This window comes from Camponotus vicinus, unplaced genomic scaffold (assembly GCF_025532165.1).
Source record: "Camponotus vicinus isolate PSW18456_S1 unplaced genomic scaffold, iyCamVici1.0 SCAF_3, whole genome shotgun sequence".
NCBI lineage: Eukaryota > Metazoa > Arthropoda > Insecta > Hymenoptera > Formicidae > Camponotus > Camponotus vicinus.
Genome location: NW_028141967.1, coordinates 5,528,389 through 5,549,504, shown reverse-complemented (window position 1 = coordinate 5,549,504; position 21,116 = coordinate 5,528,389). Strand labels below are relative to the sequence as shown.

Below are 21,116 nucleotides of genomic sequence, written 5' to 3'. Positions count from 1 at the left end.
TTCACCCTAAAACTTTATATATAAAAATTTCTTTAAAATTATTTTTACTTTTTTAAATTAATCTATAAAAATTAAATATATTTAAATATAATTTATTATTGCTAATGATGTAAAAGTATTTTATATGATAGAAAAATCTTCAAATTGCAGTAAAGGATTATAGTTTTAAAATTTTTGCATTAGTTTTATCTTTAAGTATCTTACTTTTTTTGTGATAGTTTTTGAATATTTAATTCTTTATATATAAATTTCTTCAAAATTATTTTTTTCTCCTTAAATCAATTTATAAGAATTAAATATACTTAAAATTTATATAACTTATTATTGCTAGTGAAACGAATAATGAAATATAAAAATATTTTATGTACTTAAAGGTTTTAAACTTCTTGTAGCAAGTAATTTTAAAACAATAAGATCTTCAGAAGATCTTGCATAGATATTACCTTTAAAATTTAAGGATTAACGTTGGATAATGATAAATAAAGTTGTTGTGATTTTATTGTTAATATCAATGATTTTTGTCTGAATTAAAGATTTGTAGATTGTTTTGCAAGTTAGTTTCTCTTTGGAATTTCTTTTTGTTATAGGTTTGATCATAGGAGCGATAATACGCTATGGTTTCACACCAAGCAGTACTATTCTGCACATGCCAGTGGTTCCGGATAACACAAGCAAATACAATCAGTCCGTACCACCAGACACGCTGTGGCTACGTTTCCCCGAGGATAAAGGCGGCGGTATGATAAAAAACAAAACGTTTGCATACTCGTTTCGTGGCGAAATCTATAAAGAAGATAATGAAATCGATTTGAAGGTAAATGTGTCATTCATGATAATGACGCAAATTATTTATCTAAAATAGCTGTTCTTATCTGCTGATTTTCAAGCTATTGAAAATAAATATCAGCTCATTTTAATTTTTAATTGATATTATATAATCATTTGTTGTTGCAGGCGACTTTTGATCCTGAAATATTTTTCAATATCATACTGCCACCCATCATTTTCCATGCAGGATACAGTTTGAAACGAGTAAGTAATATTCTTTTGCTTATTTATCGGAAGAGTTGCATAAAACATTCTTATCCATATAACTCTTACTTATGATAAATTTTTACAGAGATACTTCTTCAGAAATCTGGGCGCAATTCTTATGTATGCTCTGATAGGGACTTCTATATCAGCTTTCGTTATTGGGTAAGCTTTTCTTGTTTCCACTGTTATTTTATGTTATGCTATTATCCACTTCATGGATATTTATAGAGGAAAGGACGTTTTTGTTTTATATTATTTTATATTTTTATATTTTATATTTTATATTAATTATTTTATATTTTGTTTATTATTATATTTATTCTACATTTAGGAAAAAAGCTTAGCTTAATGGACACTTAGCAACAAGGAAAATATTATGTTTACATAAATCATTGCATATCATAATGTGTATAGGTCATATTTTGATTAAGTTTATCTACTTTTTCTTCGAGCCATTCATTCAAATCGAAAGAAACAACGTGTTTTTCTTTTAATTCACTCATGAGTCATTCTTTCGATAAATCAATTATCTTTGCAGAGCTCTGATGTATGCTTTCGTGCAACTGATACCGCATCTCTCCACATCGTTTACGTTTCTCGATACCTTATACTTCGGCGCTTTGATATCTCCCACGGATCCCTTGACGATAATATCAATTTTCAATGACTTACATGTGGACGTTAATCTATACGCTCTGGTCTTTGGTGAAAGTGTGCTGAATGATGCGGTCGCCATTGTACTTAGCGGGTGAGCAAGTGCAAGATATTCCCTAACATAATAATAATAAGTTGTAACGCAAGCGTGTAATGTCGAAAACGTAAATCTTGATGTTTCAGCTCGATACAGAACTATGCCGAGCGATATCAGTCGGGATCAGGCGGCTTTGAGACAGTGGCGTTCTTCCAAGCATTTGGAGACTTTGTAGGAATATTCAGTCTGTCTCTATTCATCGGTGCTACTATGGGTTGCCTCACCGCTTTATTGACAAAGTTTACCAGAGTGCGAGATTTCCCCCTCCTAGAATCGGCATTATTCGTCTTAATGTCCTATAGTACGTTTTTAATTGCCGAAGCTGCCGATCTTACAGGTAATTTTTATGTACTAGTTAATATTTTAATTATTTTTATTAATCTTTTCTCGAAGAGTTGAACATCTTTATCTGGGAATTAATCTTTCATCTAATACTGACGCTCTTTTATGTGAAATTTCAGGCGTTGTCGCTGTTCTATTCTGTGGAATCTGCCAGGCTCATTATACGTACAACAATCTTAGCCCGGATTCGCGTCAACGCACGAAACAATTGTTCGAATTGTTGAATTTCTTAGCCGAGAACTTCATATTTAGTTATATCGGTGTTTCGATGTTCACTTTTCCGAAGCACCATTTCGACCCCGGCTTTATCTTCGCGGGATTTGTATCCTTACTTATATGCAAGATGTATCAGCATCACTGAACATTCTTGAGCCTTTTATTCAGGGTTGACAAAATTTCATATTTTTTAATTAATAAAATGTATGCCAGTGAGATAAACAATAGTATTTTCCGGAAGAGAAAGCGGTAAAAAAACTAATCTTTCCTATTAAAAATATTAAATAGAAGACTTTTTTATTGATTTTCATCAATTAAGAGAGTTCTAATTTAAGCTTTATCCAAAGTAAAATCCATAATAGATTAGGAAGATGTAACAAATAAATTAGTTTTTTGTTAAAAGATATTGAAAGATAAATGCAAACCAAGTCCATTGATAAAAAATTTTAATTCTATTATTATTTTATTTCATTGCATTTTTCTTATTAAATTAAAAATTTGTAATAGAAAATTTAACATTATTTATATCTTCAAAGTTTTTGTTCTAAAAATTTTATATATTAATTTAAATTAAAAAAGGCTATTAGATTGATTTCATTCTTTATAAACTATAGTATATATAATTAGTATGATTTATTAATTAAAACAAAAATATATTTTTGCAAAAAATTATAAATATATTTGAACATTACATATTAGTTATACTTATAGGTTTTGTCAGTTTATTTCAGTTATTTATTATTTCAGTTTATTTTGGATAAATATTATTTCAGTTTATTTTGGATAAAGTTTGGAACAGTAGAAACTGGAATTTACTGTGGTTTTTTCTATTCATTGGAGTTTTCCAACTCTGCTTTTGTTCGGTTGTTTAAAATTTTACGACATGCTCAATTATTGGGATACATTATTGACGAGAATTTAAAATATCCTTGACGTATTGTCTTCAGCTGTGCGCGTTATTGGGTCGTGCGGCCAATGTGTACCCGTTATCCTTCATCCTGAATTTGGCACGAAAGCCGAAAATATCGTTGAATTATCAACACATGTTATTCTTTGCGGGATTACGCGGCGCCATGAGTTTCGCCCTCGCCATCAGGAATACCGTGTCAGATGCTAGACAGGCTATGCTCACTACAACGAGTCTGATTGTAATATTGACGGTTATCCTGCAGGGTGGTGCAACGACGCAATTTTTAAGTTGGTTTAATATTCCGTGAGTATATATATATATATATAAATCATTTAAAAACTCCTATAATTTATCATTTTATCATTTTTTATTGTTATTCAATCGATTGTGAATATTGGATTGTTCATAAAAATTTGTTTCTTTAATTATACTAATATAAATCAATCTCAAAAGTATATAAAAGAAAGGAAAGAACGAATTTTTTCAGTAATCCAATTATTGTTCCTTATTTCCATTAAATTACTTCCATTAAATTTTTCTATTAAATTATTTTTACTTTTTAATCACTTGCAAACGATAAAAATTTATTATACATATTATTTATTACAATAGCATGCCTTACTATTACTTAAGTTTTTCTTATATTTATAGAGTTGGAGTAGATGAGGAAATAGAAGGACTCTCTCACAATGGAACACGTAATGTAAGTATATGATTCTTATCTGTGATAAATGTACCACTTAGAATTAATATTATGTAGACAATGCAGAATTAGATAGCTGCGTCTTTATGCTATCTTCACATATAATATATATTAGCTGTGCACACGTTCACATATACACACACGTGACGTCGCGATAGTATTTAACGATAGTATTTATAATAATATTTAACAATTATATTAAATAATATATTATTACATGATAATATGCAAAGTTGGGAACGTTACTTCAAAAAAGTAACGTCTTATCACTATCATTACTTTTCAAAAAGTAACTCGTTACTGTTACCGTTACTAAGAAAAACGATCTTTTTATTTACTTATTTTATTATTTTATTACTTTTATACTTTTATTACTTTTTATTTTATTATTTTATTATTTTTTCGTTACTTTCTGTAATATTAAAATTAAATACATAATTGAGTTTATAATTTTATTTTTATTATGTTCGATAATTAAATTATTCCAACATTATTTTCCATATTGAATTCCAAAATACTCTTCATATTGAATTTTTCATTTTTAATTTAGAAATTTTAGATTTATCAGAACAGAAAAATGCATATAATTTTCCAAAATATTTACAAGATATTTTGCAAGAGGAATAAATTTTTCAATTACCAAGACATCAGAAATTACAGAATTATGATTGAATCGATTAATGTTATATCATATAGGTATATTTTATTTATAGTGACTAAATAGCAATAATGTGATTAGTTTGGATCCAACCAAATTACATTGCTACTTAGTAAGCGTGCTATTGCATACACTCACACTGTTAACTCACACAGCTAATCGTTGATTTCTATCATATTTGATCATATAGAATCAAAACATCGATAAGCACTATATAATTACGTATATTCAATATTACAACTGCTCATGCTGATTTATTAAATAGAAATAACTAAAGTAACGATTAAATGCGTTATTAAAAATGTAACGTTACTTCCCAACTCTGATAATATAGATTATTACATAATAATATACTGGGTGTTAAAAAAGTCTGGACACGGTCGAATATCTCGATAAGGAAGTTTTACTAGAAAGTGTTTCAGACAAAAGTTGTATGGTTTCGAGGGGGCCATAAGAGGGTACCATTGGTTTGACCTTGAAGAGTCATTTGAAGGTCACATGAAGGTCACCTTCAATTTCTTAAATGGAACACTATATTTTTTATTGCATATTTTTGTAGCTTATCTCGAGGGCTTTCCAAAACACTATAATTAAGTTAGTTTCCATTAAGTACTTTCCGAGTTGTGAGACTTGAAATCATTTCTTAATTTTGCATAAACCATAAAATATCTAGCAAGATATTCATTTTTCGATTATCTTACCTTAATACTTTTTTGTACAAAATAATGAGAGGAATCGATTGGTGTAAAGAAAACACATAGTTGTTTTTGAGAAAAAATATGTAATTTGCAATTAACAATTACATATTTTTGAGGTGACTTTCATGTGACCTTCAAATGACTCTTCAAGGTCAAACCAATGGTACCCTCTTATGGCCCCCTCGAAACCATACAACTTTTGTCTGAAACACTTTCTAGTAAAACTCTTCCTTATCGAGATATTCGACCATGTACAGACATTTTAACACCCAGTATATATAATAATAATAATATATTATTACATACAGGGTGTAACTGAAAAAGCGCCCACGGAGCAAATAGCGTTATTCCTGATTAAAAATCGAGTCGAAAAGTCCTGAACCATTTTTTTCTATAATGCTTAATAAAGCGGTAATTATTGAGTAAAATTGCGCCAATAAGCATCGACCTTTAGACGGGCGCACTTCAGTGAGTCACGCGCCTGTGGTGTGCGTGAGCGCTCCGCCGTTTCGGTGCTATGTTATGCCGCTATCGTGCAATATTCTTATGCGTTGTAATAATGTGAAAAACTTTAATTTGCATTAAAAATCATATTTCTTCCGTCAAAAGCGTTTCCTTAAAAAAAATTTCGACAAGAAGGCTAAAGGTCGGTTCTTATTGGCGCAACTTTACTCAATAATTACCGCTTTATTAAGCATTATAGAAAAAAATGGTTCAGGACTTTTCGGTTCGATTTTTAATCAGGAATAACGCTATTTGCTCCGTGGGCACTTTTTCAGTTACACCCTGTATATTTTACAATTTCAATATTATATACACAACTCTGTAGTAACAATTACGATAAACATCGTGATGCAGCGAGATTATGCATGAAGCAAGACTTTTATGCTCGATAATTGAAAGATTATGAATCATTTATTTATAAATATTATAATTATATTATTAATGAATAATATAATTATATTATTTATATATAATATATTTATATATTAACAATAATCATAGAATTAATTACTATATATTTATATGATCATATAATTATATTATTATAATTATTATTTATTTATTTATTATCATAATTATCTTTAAATTGCTCGTACTTTCGATAATATATACGCGATAAAAAAATAATTATATATAAACAAATTGCATGTGTGATGAATAAACGGGTACTTAAACAAGTAAGTTTGCTTTGGGAAGATTTGAGCATGTAAGCTTAATTGCTACATCGTTTCCGCATACAATCCCCTTTCTTTCATAGTATCGCTTCTACCTAGGTGTACAAATTGCTGGACACCATTAGGGTGCGTATTAGTCAGCTGAACTTCGTATTGAGAAAGTTCTGTTTCATGTTTCCGCTCCTTGTTTGTTGCTCCTTTGGAAAATGATTGTGAGATATCCCGTAGATTCGAAAAGTTAGTTAGCTAGTGCAGAATCGATGGTCGAAACTGGCGCAATATCGGTGAGCTTGACTTTCCTATAGATGTGGAAAAAAATAATCTTATATGTAAGCATCTTCTGACAATTAAAAATATGCTTCAAGAGTTTTGCAAAGTAATTTTTCGATTTTACGATCACATTTTTTTACGGATTGAAGAAAATTGGGAAATTCGGCTCTCTCACCGAAATTGCGAGCCTTGTATATCTGAAATCTCATCGTCAAGCATGATCATTATATCAGTCTGTAACTCTCGACTTGCGAATATTGTATAGTTCGCGTCTAATAACGAATGCTCTGCATTATATGAGACAATTTAATTTATCAATGTTAATAGTCTGGCGGTGAGGTTGACTACGATGAGCTGGACGTGCGTAGGGAAAGAAGTCTACCGGTACGTTATCACAAAGATTGACTGACACACATACCGTTTTCCTCTTTGTTTAACGAATTCAGAATTTAGATAAATTGATTCTTCTTTTTCTGTATTTCAAGTGTTGAATAATGCACCCATATCTCGCAGATTGATTCGTTATCCACGCAAGCATATAAGATATATTGATAATATTTATATACATATGTATGCATATATGTATGTATGTATAAGGATATATACAGGGTGGAACATTTAGAGTTATCTCTGAAAGTACACATTATAACAAAAAAAGTTTTAGATAAAAGTTATTTGGTTCGATGAAAGAAAAAGAGGAAGAGAGATATTATTTTAATTTTGGATGTAAGTGTTAAAGTCATGTGAAAATTTAGTTTTCCTTTAAGTGGAATAATCTCTAATTTTTAAATCGATTCCTTGCAATATTCGATGTAAAGAGTTATAAAGGTAGGAAGACAAAAATTTGAATAATTTACGATATTTAAAACGAATAGTTACCTATATTTTATATATACATGATCTTTATATTAAATTATGTTAAAGTATAAAATATCTCGTTAACTATTTTTGGTCATTCTTATTCCGTTTTTACGCCGAATATTACGAGGATCAACTTATATAAAAAAAAATTAGATAGCTTCATTTAAAATACTAGGTTGACATTCATGATCTTGTAGATGATTTTAAATGAGTTCCATTTATCAACTTCTTTTCTCCCTCAAAATCTTATAAATTTTGTGTAAAACATTTTTTGTACAACATCAAATTTCGGAGAATACACTTTGCAATTTTTAAATGCTCTACCCTTTATACATAACTCACGTAGCACGATATCAAACACTCTTTTCTGTAAAATTGCATGTACAACGAGCATTTTTTTAGAAGGGCCACTTTTTAAAAATCGAAGATGTATCTTATTGCCATAGCATGCACACAGATATTTTTTTATTGTATGATTAAATTCTCTCTAATATATGAAAGCTGCAACTTTATTTTTTACAATTGAACTTATCGATTGCACGTGCTACTTTGGTTGTTTTTTTTTCAATATAATTTTTGTTATCCATTCTGTATGTCGAAGAGTAGTTGGAAAACACGGAGATTACATTTCATTAACAAGTATTTACACAGGCAAGCTCAATATGGGACAGCCATCATGAGAGATAAATAAAGCATGTGTTTTCATAACTAATAGTACAAATAAGACACAAAAAGCAAATAAACGAGAATGTTGTTGATACATCAGTTACTATCGCTTACATTTTTCCTCGCTCTAAAGCGAGGATTATTTAAATTTTCTCTTTCAATACGCGAGCTATCTGTATCTAAATAATCGAAGATGTTGCGTCCATTTAAAAATGAAAAATCACATACAGGATGGATAACTGATGCGTTGTTCGCATTTCACAGTATAATTCTATGCAGGATGGAGCATTGCCAGGAAGTAGTGCCGCTGCGAAGCCTAACGAAAAAGCATTACTCGCCAGAATTTGGGGTGATTTTGACACCAAATACATGAAGCCCCTGTTGACACACTCCAGGCCTACGTTGCTAGAAACGTTACCGGTCTGTTGCAGTCCATTAGCGAGAATCCTCACGACCACGCAACAGATGACGCAGGTACAATATCCTCCAACTGTGTGAATCTGTATTATATGCTGGATGTCCTTTCAAATGGTACAAGTTTGATTGCACTGTGCGATTAATAACGTCCTGCATTGGGTTACTAGGCTTCGAATAAATTTGATTGATTAATTAAAATAACGAATCTTGTGCTTTAGAACTAAAATAGTCGAACAAGATATTTTATAATATTTACATCATTAATGCATTATTTAATTACATTCAAAATCCATTTTCGAACATATGTTCCCTATAAATCAGTGGCATCAAATTGATTCCATTCGAAAATGCTATTATCTTAGACAATTGACATATAAGTCATAGATATCTAAATAGCCAGCTTTCTGTGAAGTTGTTATATTGCCAACAATTGTTGACAATAATACAATTGTACAACATGACAACAAAATGATTAATCGATATGATTAATCATTTGGTTGGAAAAAGAATTCTAAATTGTTTTAAAATCAAAACAATAATAGGGAGAACAGATTTTGTTATTATCTTAGTGTTGAGAGAGAAGATATATAATAATGTATTCTATAACGACAGGATGATGTTGCGAGGAAAGCTGATTCGGATTCTGACTTTTGCCTGGAAGATCGCGAAATGGAGCGACGCAGAACCAGCGTTCAACCGGTGAGTTTCCATCAGCCTAGTCTCAATTACACTGTTAATCCGTGCTATCAGCCTAACAACAGCACTACAGATATCAGCACTAATCCGGACGAGCCCTATGTAATTCTCAATTTACACAGAAGGTAGAACTAACAGCAAACATCACCACCTTCTGTGTATCTAGCCTCTTTTTAAGCGCGCGAGAGGAAGAGAGAGAGAGAGAGAGAGAGAGAGAGAGAGAGAGAGAGAGGGAGAGGGAGAGATTCGTATAATATATATTTTGCATATGATCGCAAAATTACAATTTACTTAGTTGATTCTTATTTGTAACTTACATGCCTTACACATTCGCATTTGTTATATTTGCTAAATACGACGTTTTATATGAAAGTGAATGATACACGAACATTACGAATGATATTCGTGTGTTTTATTTTTATTTGGATTAGTGTAAAGTATAATCAAGAGAAAAAGAGAGAATTCATACGGTTATGTGTGCACTAATATTTTTGCACATATAATCTATATAATATATGAATCTTATCAGGAACGAGACTAAATATTTCTCGAATTTGGAGAAACGAAAATATGATATACACAGATATACAAATTATAAATAATGTTGTAATATTTCATTGATATCAATTAACATTAATTAACTTTACACCCTAAGATTTTTACCATTTGATCCTGAATTCAAACATCTTTAATTTGAAGATAATATATGCGAAATAGAAATATATATGTATTAAAGAGAACGTTAGTCATCCTGAAAAGTTTTGGAAAAGTAACAATAAGAGAAGAACAAATGTTCTCAAGAAAAAAACCGTGTTCTTTTTTGGTTTTTCTTGCTTTGTATTTTTTTTTTCAACATTTTAAAATCCGAGAGACTTGAGTTGTTCCTCTGATGTAGGATTCATTCCTTATATATAAGCAATATAGACAATATATAGAAAAAAATGTTAAATTACGCGATAAAGATCAATATCAAATATTATTTGATATTAATCACCATTTCTCTTTCTTTCGTTCTTTCATATAAAACATCAGCTTAAATGTCTCTCTTGCATGTAAGATTAATTTTATCTGAGTAATGTAACTTTCCTTGTTTCTGATTTTTTTCGAATTAATCTCTTCGTAATAAGCAATTGAGGACTCGGGTACAATAACAGCGTAAGTTAAAAATTCATATTTTTAAAAATGAATTTATAAAAGTAAACGATTCCAACAGAGAATAAAATTAAAACAATAATCTAACATTTATCGAGATTCGTGAATATACATATAATATTATTATTATATAAATTTATATTATATTTTATACATACATACACACACATATATATATGTATATATAATATATAACAATATATAACAATAATAATATATAACAATATATAATATAATATATAATATAATAATTATATATATAATATAATAATTATAATATATATATATTTTTTTATTATAATTGTGATATATACAAGGTATCCCATTTTAATTAGAACAGTATCTCGAACTAGTATCTCGAAATGACAAGGTTTTAGAAAAAAGTTTTAGACAAAAGTTGCAGGGTTTCGAGAGGGACATAAGATAGGGACATAAGGTGTTATTGGTTTGACCTTGCAATCGTTTGAAGATCACGTGAAGGTTTCTCGAAATAAACTACAAGAATATTTAATGAAAAATGGGGATTTTCATTAAAGATTTTTAAGTTGACCTTCGAATGACCTCCAACTTTTATCCCTAGGTCAAGGTCACCATTAGAAGTCCCCCTTTGAATCTTACAACTTTTGTATTTGACATTTTTCTCTAAAATACTTTCCTAATGAGTTATTTCAGTGGATCATTTAAAATGGACATATATGTAATATATATATATATATATATATATATATATATATATATATATATATATATATATATGCCACAAATAAATATTAAAATCTTAAGTTTTACGCTATTATCGCACCCGACATCTCAATTTAAAAAAAGAAAATTAATAAAAATTGTAAATACACCGTGGATTTTTAATCAACCTGCTTGCCTAGGATGTTTATTAACTCTCCGCCAGTGGGCGCCGGATAGCTTAAAAATAAGGGCCCTCACACACGAAATTGCATAGATGCATATGCATAGCATAAGACCATATGGACCAATGAGCATCGAGTATTAAGTCGCCATATTGACTTACATAACATAATACTTGATGCTCATTGGTCCATATGGTCTTATGTTATGCATATGCAGCTATACAATTTCGTGTGTGATGGCTCTAATGGTTTATAAAACTCGTACGATAATCCAAACAAGTATCTCATGTAATATGTGTACACATATTACAGTGTCAATAATTTTTATTTCGAAAATATTTTTCTTTTTTTTTATTGTCATATACATAAATAGCATTTTTTCATTAAAATCAATTATAAATATTTTTTGCATTACATATAAAGGAAATTTTGCAAAATTGAATGCGTGCGGCCATTCGCTGTCCGAGGGTTAATATAAACTAACTTTTCTCCCCGCTGTGCGCTATAATAAATAATTTAGTTACTAATTGTAAGTTATTTGTACTGAGTAAATTGATAAACATTGAGACACACGAAACAATTGTCTTTGCGCGAAATAGGGCTTAAAACTGCGTATCCTCTTTTGTCGTGGTAATTTTACAGTTATTATGCAGCAGATTCAACTATTCTAGTCAGCAATTGCCTATATGACAGAAACGAAAATTAATGAATTAATAAAGAAATAAAATCGCGTAGTGCGTGGTATTTGTGTAATTTACAATAATTATGTAAGACATACGGGTAACTTCACTTGTTGAGGCGATTCGAAAATTATGTTTAATGTACTTGTGCGAAAAAGAGAAAGAGAAAACAAAAGCTTCCGAATCTATCTATTTATAACTTAACATATATATCATATATTTTTTCCTTCGGCAAGAATAGTATTCAATCAGAATATCATTTGCGGAGCCGTAAGTTTGTGACCGCACGTTTTTTTTAACCGGTTTTTCTAGAGAGAGAGAAACGACGACGGTGATGACGATGATGATTCCGATTCCGATGACGAAGACCTCAGAATCATCGGAATGGAGGGATTCATCCCGTTACGAACGTTGTAGCGATCGACGAAAAACGATTCTGCGGCAAAAGACAAATTCTTCTCTTTCGGATAATTGCGGATTAAGTATAATCGCGTGGGCGATTTTCCCCGAGGATATTACGAGAAGGATGATTTTATTGAGAGAAATTGTCATCTTTTTTTTCTCTCAAATATTAATAAATCATTCATCGAACTTTCCGCGACACTCGATGAACGATCGAGCATTAAACATAATTTTCAATGTTCAATTAACTCTAATCACGCGAGAATTGTAGCGACTGGCAATACGGAGAGACAGGAAGAAAAAAAGGAGCTCTGTTGCTCTGCTGTGATCTTTAAATCCTTTCTCTGTGCAAGGCTCACTCCCGCTCTGGATGATGATATATAACTATTTGTAAGCCGATACAGTGGATAAGACAAGTGACAACGCGTCATTATTATTATTATATTATTTTTTGAGCTTGACTAAGGCATTAGGCAGAATAGGTCATTTCTAACAAGGTAGATTGCTTGCATAAGAAAATGATACATCTTTTTTTCCTTGAGCGAGAAAAATTTTCGGGTACTTTTTTTATCCACTGTACGATTATTTTTTTTTTTGCATGCAATTTCGAGAGAGAAATTTCTGGCATTATAATTATCATGCGCAGCCGGCTAAATACTTAATCTAATACCTGCATGAAGCAAAATATATACTACTTTATATACTTTAATTACCTTTCGTTTTATTTTTTTTTTCTTTTAGTTTCATATATTTTTATATTATTTCACAGACGAGTGTAAGGGGCTCTGCACGTAGATCGCAGTTGTGAACGTGATTTTCTTTTAAGAGTTATTATTTGCCGATTTCTTCCCGGTAATATATATACGTATATATCTATTTTCTCGGTGCTCTACACACATCTACATATATTTAAGCATTAAATTGTTAAGCGTTAGTTGTAAGAGATATTTCTCGAGTCGTTTTATTAGTTTCAATTTTCATGAGATCTAGATTTAATTAGATCTTTAATTTCTTTAACGTATGTTTATTCATTAAGATATATCTGACGTGATATTACATTTACGTTTGTGTTAACGTAATTCTTACGTTACTTATATTTTTAGAGATAAGTCAATGCCACAAACACGTAATGTTCTTAGTTTTTAGGGCATGAAAGCACGATCCTCCGTTGATCGAGATTGTTGTGTTTATTGTCCTTTTGTTCAAAATGGCAAACTTTATTTTTTTCAAACGACAAACTATTGAGAAGAAAAGAAAGAAGATAAAGTTAATTGTTTAAAAATCAACATTAGAGTCCAGATTTTATCTCTTTTTATCTCTCTGTCGATTTATTTTGTTGATCAAATTAAATTCATTGGAGTCAAATTGATTCGACATAAATTTTGACGGGTCTATATCTTCATGACACAATCGCTTTCTTTTTGCAAATAATTATGGTTCATAAGTAGAGGTGTAAATAGGAAAAAACAAAAGTTTTTCATAAAATACGATTTTTTTATAATAAAAAAACAAGCCTTTTTCCTTTCTTTCTTTCTTTTTTTTTCAAAAAAATTTTTTTCTAGATACATAACACCTTTATATTTTGATTATTGCAAGTTGATTTTTTATTATTTTTCATTTTTTAGATGATAGATGTGAACTAATCATTTTTATATGTAGCTCGCATTCCAGTTGGCTAAATAATTATATAATTATTATTTTTTAATTAGTTAAATTATCTAAAAACAAAATTGAACTTAAATGAATTGTCTTTATTATAGGTGCAAAAATACAGTTTATAATTTTTTAAAATATACTTTAATATTACTATTTTAATATAATAAAAAAATTGAAGTTCTTATTTTTAATGAAATTTTTGCGATTAAAATGATTCCAAACACGACATAACAAAATTTTTTGATACACATACCATTCGCCTGAAAGTAATTCAAATTATGTCGTGTTTGAAGTAATTTGCCGAAGAAAAGTCTCATTAATTTATTAACATTACTTTCGAAAAAAGATAAATAAAAAATATAACTTTAGAAATAGTTTTTTTATTATACGAACAAAAAATAATACATTAAACAAATAATAAAAAAAAAACTAAATGTGTTTTTTAACGTTAGGAAAGAAAACGATTTTTTTATGTCTCTACATATGAATATCTGTGTATATGTGTAAAACAAGCACACAATAATTACACATGGATATCGAGCAATCGCGCGAAGAAATGATTTTGAAACCGATTCTTGATTGTATTGTTTAATACTTTGTGGGACAGTTGGGGACTGTGATGATGATGACGGGAGAAGTTAGTCCGGGACCACTACCGCTGCACACACGAGTCGCCCTGCCAGGTTTGGTCGGTAGACACTTGTAAAATCTCCCTTTAGCTAAGTCACTTTCGATCATTTTAATTGTTTGCTTCACTCGCTCGTTCTGCTTGAGTCCGGTGATTAGAACCAGCTGCACGATGATTTTAGAATTGTACGACATGATTAAATGTTAAGCCGGTTAATTTCGCGCTCTTTTCTTAATTAAACGTTGTTTATATAATATTATACATTTATATATAAAATCGTAGCTTATTAAAAATTAATTAGAATTAATTAGAATTTATTAAACTGTAGTTGTCTTAAAAAAAAAAAAAAGAGTTCTCCATCTAGCCAAATGTAACAGGTGTGTGTATACATTGGTAAAGGTGCGTGTATACATTGATTGTAAAAGGTCAAAATGGATTGATATTTTAATGTCACATGTTGCTGATATTGACGGCGAATCCTTTAAATGATGAATGTATCGATCGAAGAAAGTTTGTGTTAAACACAAGCATTATAGATTATATATGTATGTCATTCATATTTAGCGTTTGAGGATTTTTATGAAGCTAGTCGTGCTTCCTGCGATTTTTAATGTAATTTGCTGAAATGGAATACGCCTTTTTATCAGGAACGATTTCCGTTATACATATATGTACGGGTTTATTATTTTCGCGCCAAGTTTGTAAATTAATTTAGATTCAAATATTTTCGTTGGTAAAGATCCTTATATATATCATATATAGGTATAAAATTATATATATAAAAATGTATATATAAAAAAATATATGTAACATTATACATATAATGTTTATACATTATATATATATATAATTATTAATAATATATATGTTATGATATATCCATATGTAATGAAAAAAAATGTGAATACGTCGATGAATTAAAGATGTAGCGAAAGTCGATACGCATCGAATATAATGATCTAAGAAAAATTATAGAATTCGATGAAAGTTGAGTTAGCCTGTAGAGAGTGAGAGAGACATATATAATAAGAATTGTGTATAACGATTCCTAAACTTGATTACGATTCTGTTATATCTCGCATTAATTTACCGACAAAGAAGATTCATAGCATAAACGGATCTTTCGGTCTCGTAGAACTACTTAATTTTTAAATACATTTTTAGTACAATCACGGCGAATTTGCCGCTCCGTACAAAGTATTTTTAGCTGCTACTGTTCATGAAGTGCGGGGCACTCGGTCTCACATCGTTTATATTGCTATTATATTGCTGCTCTACAGCAATCCCGTATCACTGTTAGCTATGTCAGAATGTAACAGGCAAAAAATCGTATCGATTTATTCCTTGTTATATCTGTACGAAAAAAAATATTAATCTACTTCGATCTATACAAGCCAAGAAAAAAAGATTCCGATACGATTTCTTCGCTTTCAACATCGTAATTTAATATAACTGCAGCGAAAGATGGGAGTCTCGATGTAATTCTTGAAGTTATACAATGCAAATTCATTTAGAAAGATTCTTGTTTCATTAGATTTCTTTCGAAGAGGCATATTTATCGGCTTCTTGATATCGTTACGTAATTCCGATGGTGATAGAGCAAAACTAATAAATGTCATTTTCCTTCTTCCAGAAGAAAACACTTTTATCTACCAGTTATAATTCTTAGATAAGAATACGGAAAATGCGAGAGGATTCTTAATTTAGTCATTGGCTGTGAAGATTTCATAGAATTGTTTTGCAAACGTAGAATGTAGATATTAGAAGAGCGAATCCTTAGAACGGAAGAATGTCTGAATAGCGTTGAATACTTGCTAAGAACAATGTATCAATTCGCGAATTAATTTCTCGAAATAAACGTGTATATCGCAGAAAAGATTATTTCGAGATAAGTTATTATATTGATTTGCGCCGATGTGAGCAAAAACGCAATGTAAAGTGGTATCGCTCCTATGTATAAACATATATATATGTTTGTGAAATCCGGTGTAATGTGTAATAATCGCAATGTATACATACAATAACGTTGTGATATCATGTATGACACTTTGCAATGTTTAATAAAATATTTATAAAAATATATAACAGATTTATCCGATTAATTAACAAGCATTAACAAGGATTTGCAATCTTATTCTATTATCTGGTTCTTGACAATCTCCCTCATAGCATGCGAAACACGAAACATTGGACCATGCCCAGGTATTATAAAATCTGCGAGATTTATTACGCGAGAACGCATAACAGATTGAGTCTTTACAAGTTCAGGCGTGCCTAATGCTTTCCAGATGGACGGTTCTAGAATATCATCCTCCTTTTCAAACAAATCTCCTGTAAAATTACAAGAATATTTGTGTAAAATAATATAAAAATATACAATTATAATTAAAAAAAATTTTTTAATCAAATTAAATTAATCAAATTCAATATTAATTTAATCAAATTCAAAATCACGATCTAAGAGAGATTTGTAAATACCAGTAACAGCAAAAAGCATCTTCTCCTTTGTCGTTTTTACCAAAACAGTAACATCTTCAGCTGTATGTCCTGGTGTGGCTATAACTTTAACATCTGGACAAAGCTCATAGCCTTCTAAAGAAATGCAACAAATTTTAACAAAATTTGATTTGTTCAGCGATGATAACATATCATTGAATCATTACATAAAAAATTGTAGTAAATCAACCATTCAGAATTTGTGGCTCCTCGTAAAATATAGTGTTCTGCTGAACTGATAAGCCCACAATATGTGTTGCGTTTGTGAATAAATTGTTATTCCCTATATGATCCGCATGGCTATGAGTACATACAACATAATCAATGTTTTCCGGTTTAATATTGTGCTGTGCAAGGGCTAAAAATGATAATATATGAAAATGTTACATGTTTTATACATATATTAATCAGGCATATTTAATTATATAATTAATTAAATAAAATTTTAAAAAATAATTAAATAGAATTAATTAAAATAATTTAAAAAATTATATAAAAATTATACAAAATAATTATATAAAGTTATATAACAATTATATAAAATTACAAAAAATTGTACAAGAAATTAATTACAACATATTAAGCAACAAAGTAATATTAAAATGATATAGAGCAATTTTAATGCATTCTACAGTTTTTATACCATGCACTATTTTTTCGCGGTCCCAAGCTGTCATAGTATCGACGATGATTAATTTGGTGCTTTTTATTAGAGTACATGTGCAATTTGCGTCCATGCTTCCGTTTGGTAACTTCGTAGAATATCCATCAAACAGAACGATAACTTCAGGCATTTTTCACAAAGTATTAATTACTTATTATCTGTTATTATTTATAAGAAAACCAGTGTCAAGTGTCAATTTGGAGAGAAACAAATCTCTCTTGGATTGCACTTTCGTGCGCATGCGTGAACTATACGTCATTAAACATATGATTAGATACCTGGTGGGTTGTAAACCAAGTTTGTAACACAACTTCAATTTCGTTGATATGATCGAGTATGTCGATAAAAACACTAAATCAATTTTATGATTTGTAATGAGTGAATTAATAGGAGGGTGACAAATTGTTATTTATATGGATATTCGAAAACTTAGACCTACCAAAACGTTCCACTGGTAAATATATTTATATTAATGAAACATTTGCAAATTAAATATAAATGAAATATATTTGAAATTTACAGCTGTGCTTCCGCTTCCGATGACGTCATAAATACGTCATGAAATTAAACCATTCCGAGCTCAACCCATATTAGCACATACTCCTTTCTAGATATAATTAATTAAATAATATAAGGATTAAAATATTTGCGTAAAATTATAAAAATTTTGTAAAATATGTAAAAGAAAATATGTAAAAAATTAAATATATATAATAAAATAATATTATAAGAGTATATACCAACACAGAAAAAATTTATCTAATAGATATCTAATAAATGGCCGCATTCAGCAGACTCAACCGCTAAGTAACAATCGAACATGATTGGTTTCTATTTTCAGGTCCGACCAATCAGCGTCGAATTACATCGGAAAATCTAGTAATATTGCCCAACTGTTGAGTCTGCTGAATGCGGCCAATGACTAAATGTCTATATGAGGTCCATCTATCCTCTATAGATAACTAGTAGATGTATATCATCCACATATCTATATATCCAATATTAGATATACACATGTTATTCACATAATCTACATTCACACACAAAAAATACGGGCCACTAAATTTTAGCACATTTTTTAAATCCTTTCCTCAAAATGATATAACTTTATCAAAAAAAATTGTATAAAATTGATTAAAATATGAATTTATTAGGAAATAAATGAGCTTTTTTAAAAGCACATTTTTGTACTAGGAAACCAATTCTCCTGGGTAATGCAAACAATTTAAAAAAAATTTGTTTCCCATTTCTCAAAGTCTATCTTCAACGTCCGTCATTTTGTAAAACATTTTTTGTAACTCAAATTTGGTTTTTTAGTTCTTAAGAGGACTGTTTAATTTGAGCTTTATTTCATCTCAATGCAGTGATTTTTTGCTAATTTATTGCTATTGAAAGATGTTAAAAAATTGTGCTAAAATTTAGTGGACCGTATTTTTTGTGTGTAAATGTAAATATGTGGATAATATGTGTATATCTAGTGGATATATCTAGTGGATATATAGATATAGTGGATGATATACATTTACTAGTTATCTATAGAGGGTACCCAGACAGCACAGGACATCCTATGGATATTCATTTTATATCCATTTTACGTCCACACGTCCATGGACATGAAATGAACATCCATCGTACATTCGATTTGAGACATCCGTTAATGGCCAATATTTGGACGTCCATAAGATGTCCGATCTTGGACATCAAAGTTTCGCGCAAGCACGCAAGGATGTGTTAGTTCGTTCGTTTACCGCTACGCGACGTGCGATGCGCTATCTTTCTCGTATTTAAGTTTTAGTTATGAGAATTATATAAAGTTTGCAAAAGGTAACAATTAAGATTAAAAATATACTGTTCAATTTAATTTCTGATCTAAATCACGAGTTTCAGATATTAAATTGATTTTATAAGTTGGACAAGTAAATGTCCGGCGAATAATTTAATATAAAATAATGAAACAAATTTAATATAAAATAATGAAAAATTTAATATAATAAATTTAAATTTTTTCATTAAAATATTTTGTAAAAATTATTTATACCTATTTTTAAAATATTTTTTTAATGTTCAAAACAAGTCCAATTTTAGTCCGTTTGGTCTTTAAAATGGACATTTTTGGGATGTCCAAAATAGTAACACTGGATATCCATAAAACATCCTAAAGATATTTTAGGCTCTAATCTGGATATTTTAAATACGTATGAAACGTCCAATTTGTTTATTTTTAATACGTTTTTAAGATGTCATTGTGCTGTCTGGGTATGGACCTCATATAGACATTTAGTCATTTATTAGATATCTATTAGATAAATTTTTCCATGTGGGTCCTTTCCTTACCCACTTCCCTAGACTTATATTTTGCTAACTTGAGAAATTCTATTGATTGATATTCTAATATACCAGTTAATGGTACCCATACAGCACAGAATATTGCAGCAATATTACCATTATTGTTGTGACATTGCAGCAATGTTGCAATATTGCCACAATATTGCTGCAATGTTCTGTGCTGTATGGGGTGTATACACCAGTTGATGACCGGAACGTTAAGATCCTTATAAAATAAGATTAAATTGGCCAATAAAGCAAAGAATCCTCCTCTTTCTATACTTTTACGTTCTTCGTATTCTATGACATTTATATGCCATCTACATATTTTGGAAAACACCCTTTGTTTCAGAGAAAGAAAGAGACAAAAAAAACACACACATATATATACATATATACATATATGTACAGAGTTGTCACTCTACCTTTCAGAATAGCAATTGAATATATCATATCAGCATTTAAATTTTATATTTCTATTTTCGTTATGCTATTTTTCCACAATGTTACAATCTGAATAAATATTTATTAATTTGAATATACATTGAATATACATTTATTAATAAACAATTATTGCGATTATTTTTCTAATAACATTCGAAGAAACTCATATATATTCAAACAGCAAAGACTCTGGCCGTTTTATCTCTGGCTGTTTTACTGTACATAAAAAAAATAAGTGTCAAATCAAAACTTATATACTTAAACTAACGCGTTCATTGTTTCGTATATACGCAACAATTTATAATCTTTTTAGAAGAATTTAATAATTTTAAATTTCAACACAATATTATAGTCTTATTTCAATATTGTAATTGTCATCTCAAGAATATATAATTATTTCCCACG

At 29.6% G+C, this 21,116-nt stretch overlaps 2 protein-coding genes across 10 annotated transcripts in view; one reads left to right on the top strand and one right to left on the bottom strand.

Moving 5' to 3' along the window:
* Nhe3 (Na[+]/H[+] hydrogen exchanger 3) overlaps window positions 1-21,116 on the top strand; it is a 36,187-nt gene that overhangs the window by 1,010 nt on the left and 14,061 nt on the right. Inside the window, exons 2-14 of one of the 9 annotated variants that reach the window (XM_083093210.1) lie at window positions 588-814; window positions 955-1,032; window positions 1,121-1,197; window positions 1,574-1,783; window positions 1,873-2,123; window positions 2,248-2,450; window positions 3,292-3,557; window positions 3,906-3,957; window positions 7,089-7,145; window positions 8,553-8,762; window positions 9,318-9,404; window positions 13,268-13,350; window positions 14,762-15,131. In XM_083093210.1, the coding sequence (XP_082949336.1) occupies window positions 588-814; window positions 955-1,032; window positions 1,121-1,197; window positions 1,574-1,783; window positions 1,873-2,123; window positions 2,248-2,450; window positions 3,292-3,557; window positions 3,906-3,957; window positions 7,089-7,145; window positions 8,553-8,762; window positions 9,318-9,404; window positions 13,268-13,306 (1,757 nt within the window). In that variant the 3' untranslated portion in view covers window positions 13,307-13,350; window positions 14,762-15,131. Of the gene's footprint in view, window positions 1-587; window positions 815-954; window positions 1,033-1,120; window positions 1,198-1,573; window positions 1,784-1,872; window positions 2,124-2,247; window positions 2,451-3,291; window positions 3,558-3,905; window positions 3,958-7,088; window positions 7,146-8,552; window positions 8,763-9,317; window positions 11,263-12,408; window positions 13,208-13,267; window positions 15,132-21,116 lie in introns of those variants that run through there. The other 8 variants (XM_083093205.1, XM_083093209.1, XM_083093204.1 and 5 more) reach the window with 8 other exon arrangements.
* On the bottom strand, window positions 15,119-18,177 carry LOC145968022 (metallo-beta-lactamase domain-containing protein 1). Its single transcript, XM_083093212.1, has 4 exons — window positions 17,922-18,177; window positions 17,469-17,636; window positions 17,261-17,374; window positions 15,119-17,113 (listed from the first exon to the last, which is right to left on the bottom strand). Exons 1-4 carry the CDS (start codon window positions 18,070-18,072, stop codon window positions 16,914-16,916), a joined length of 633 nt encoding a protein of 210 aa, XP_082949338.1. The 5' UTR covers window positions 18,073-18,177; the 3' UTR covers window positions 15,119-16,913.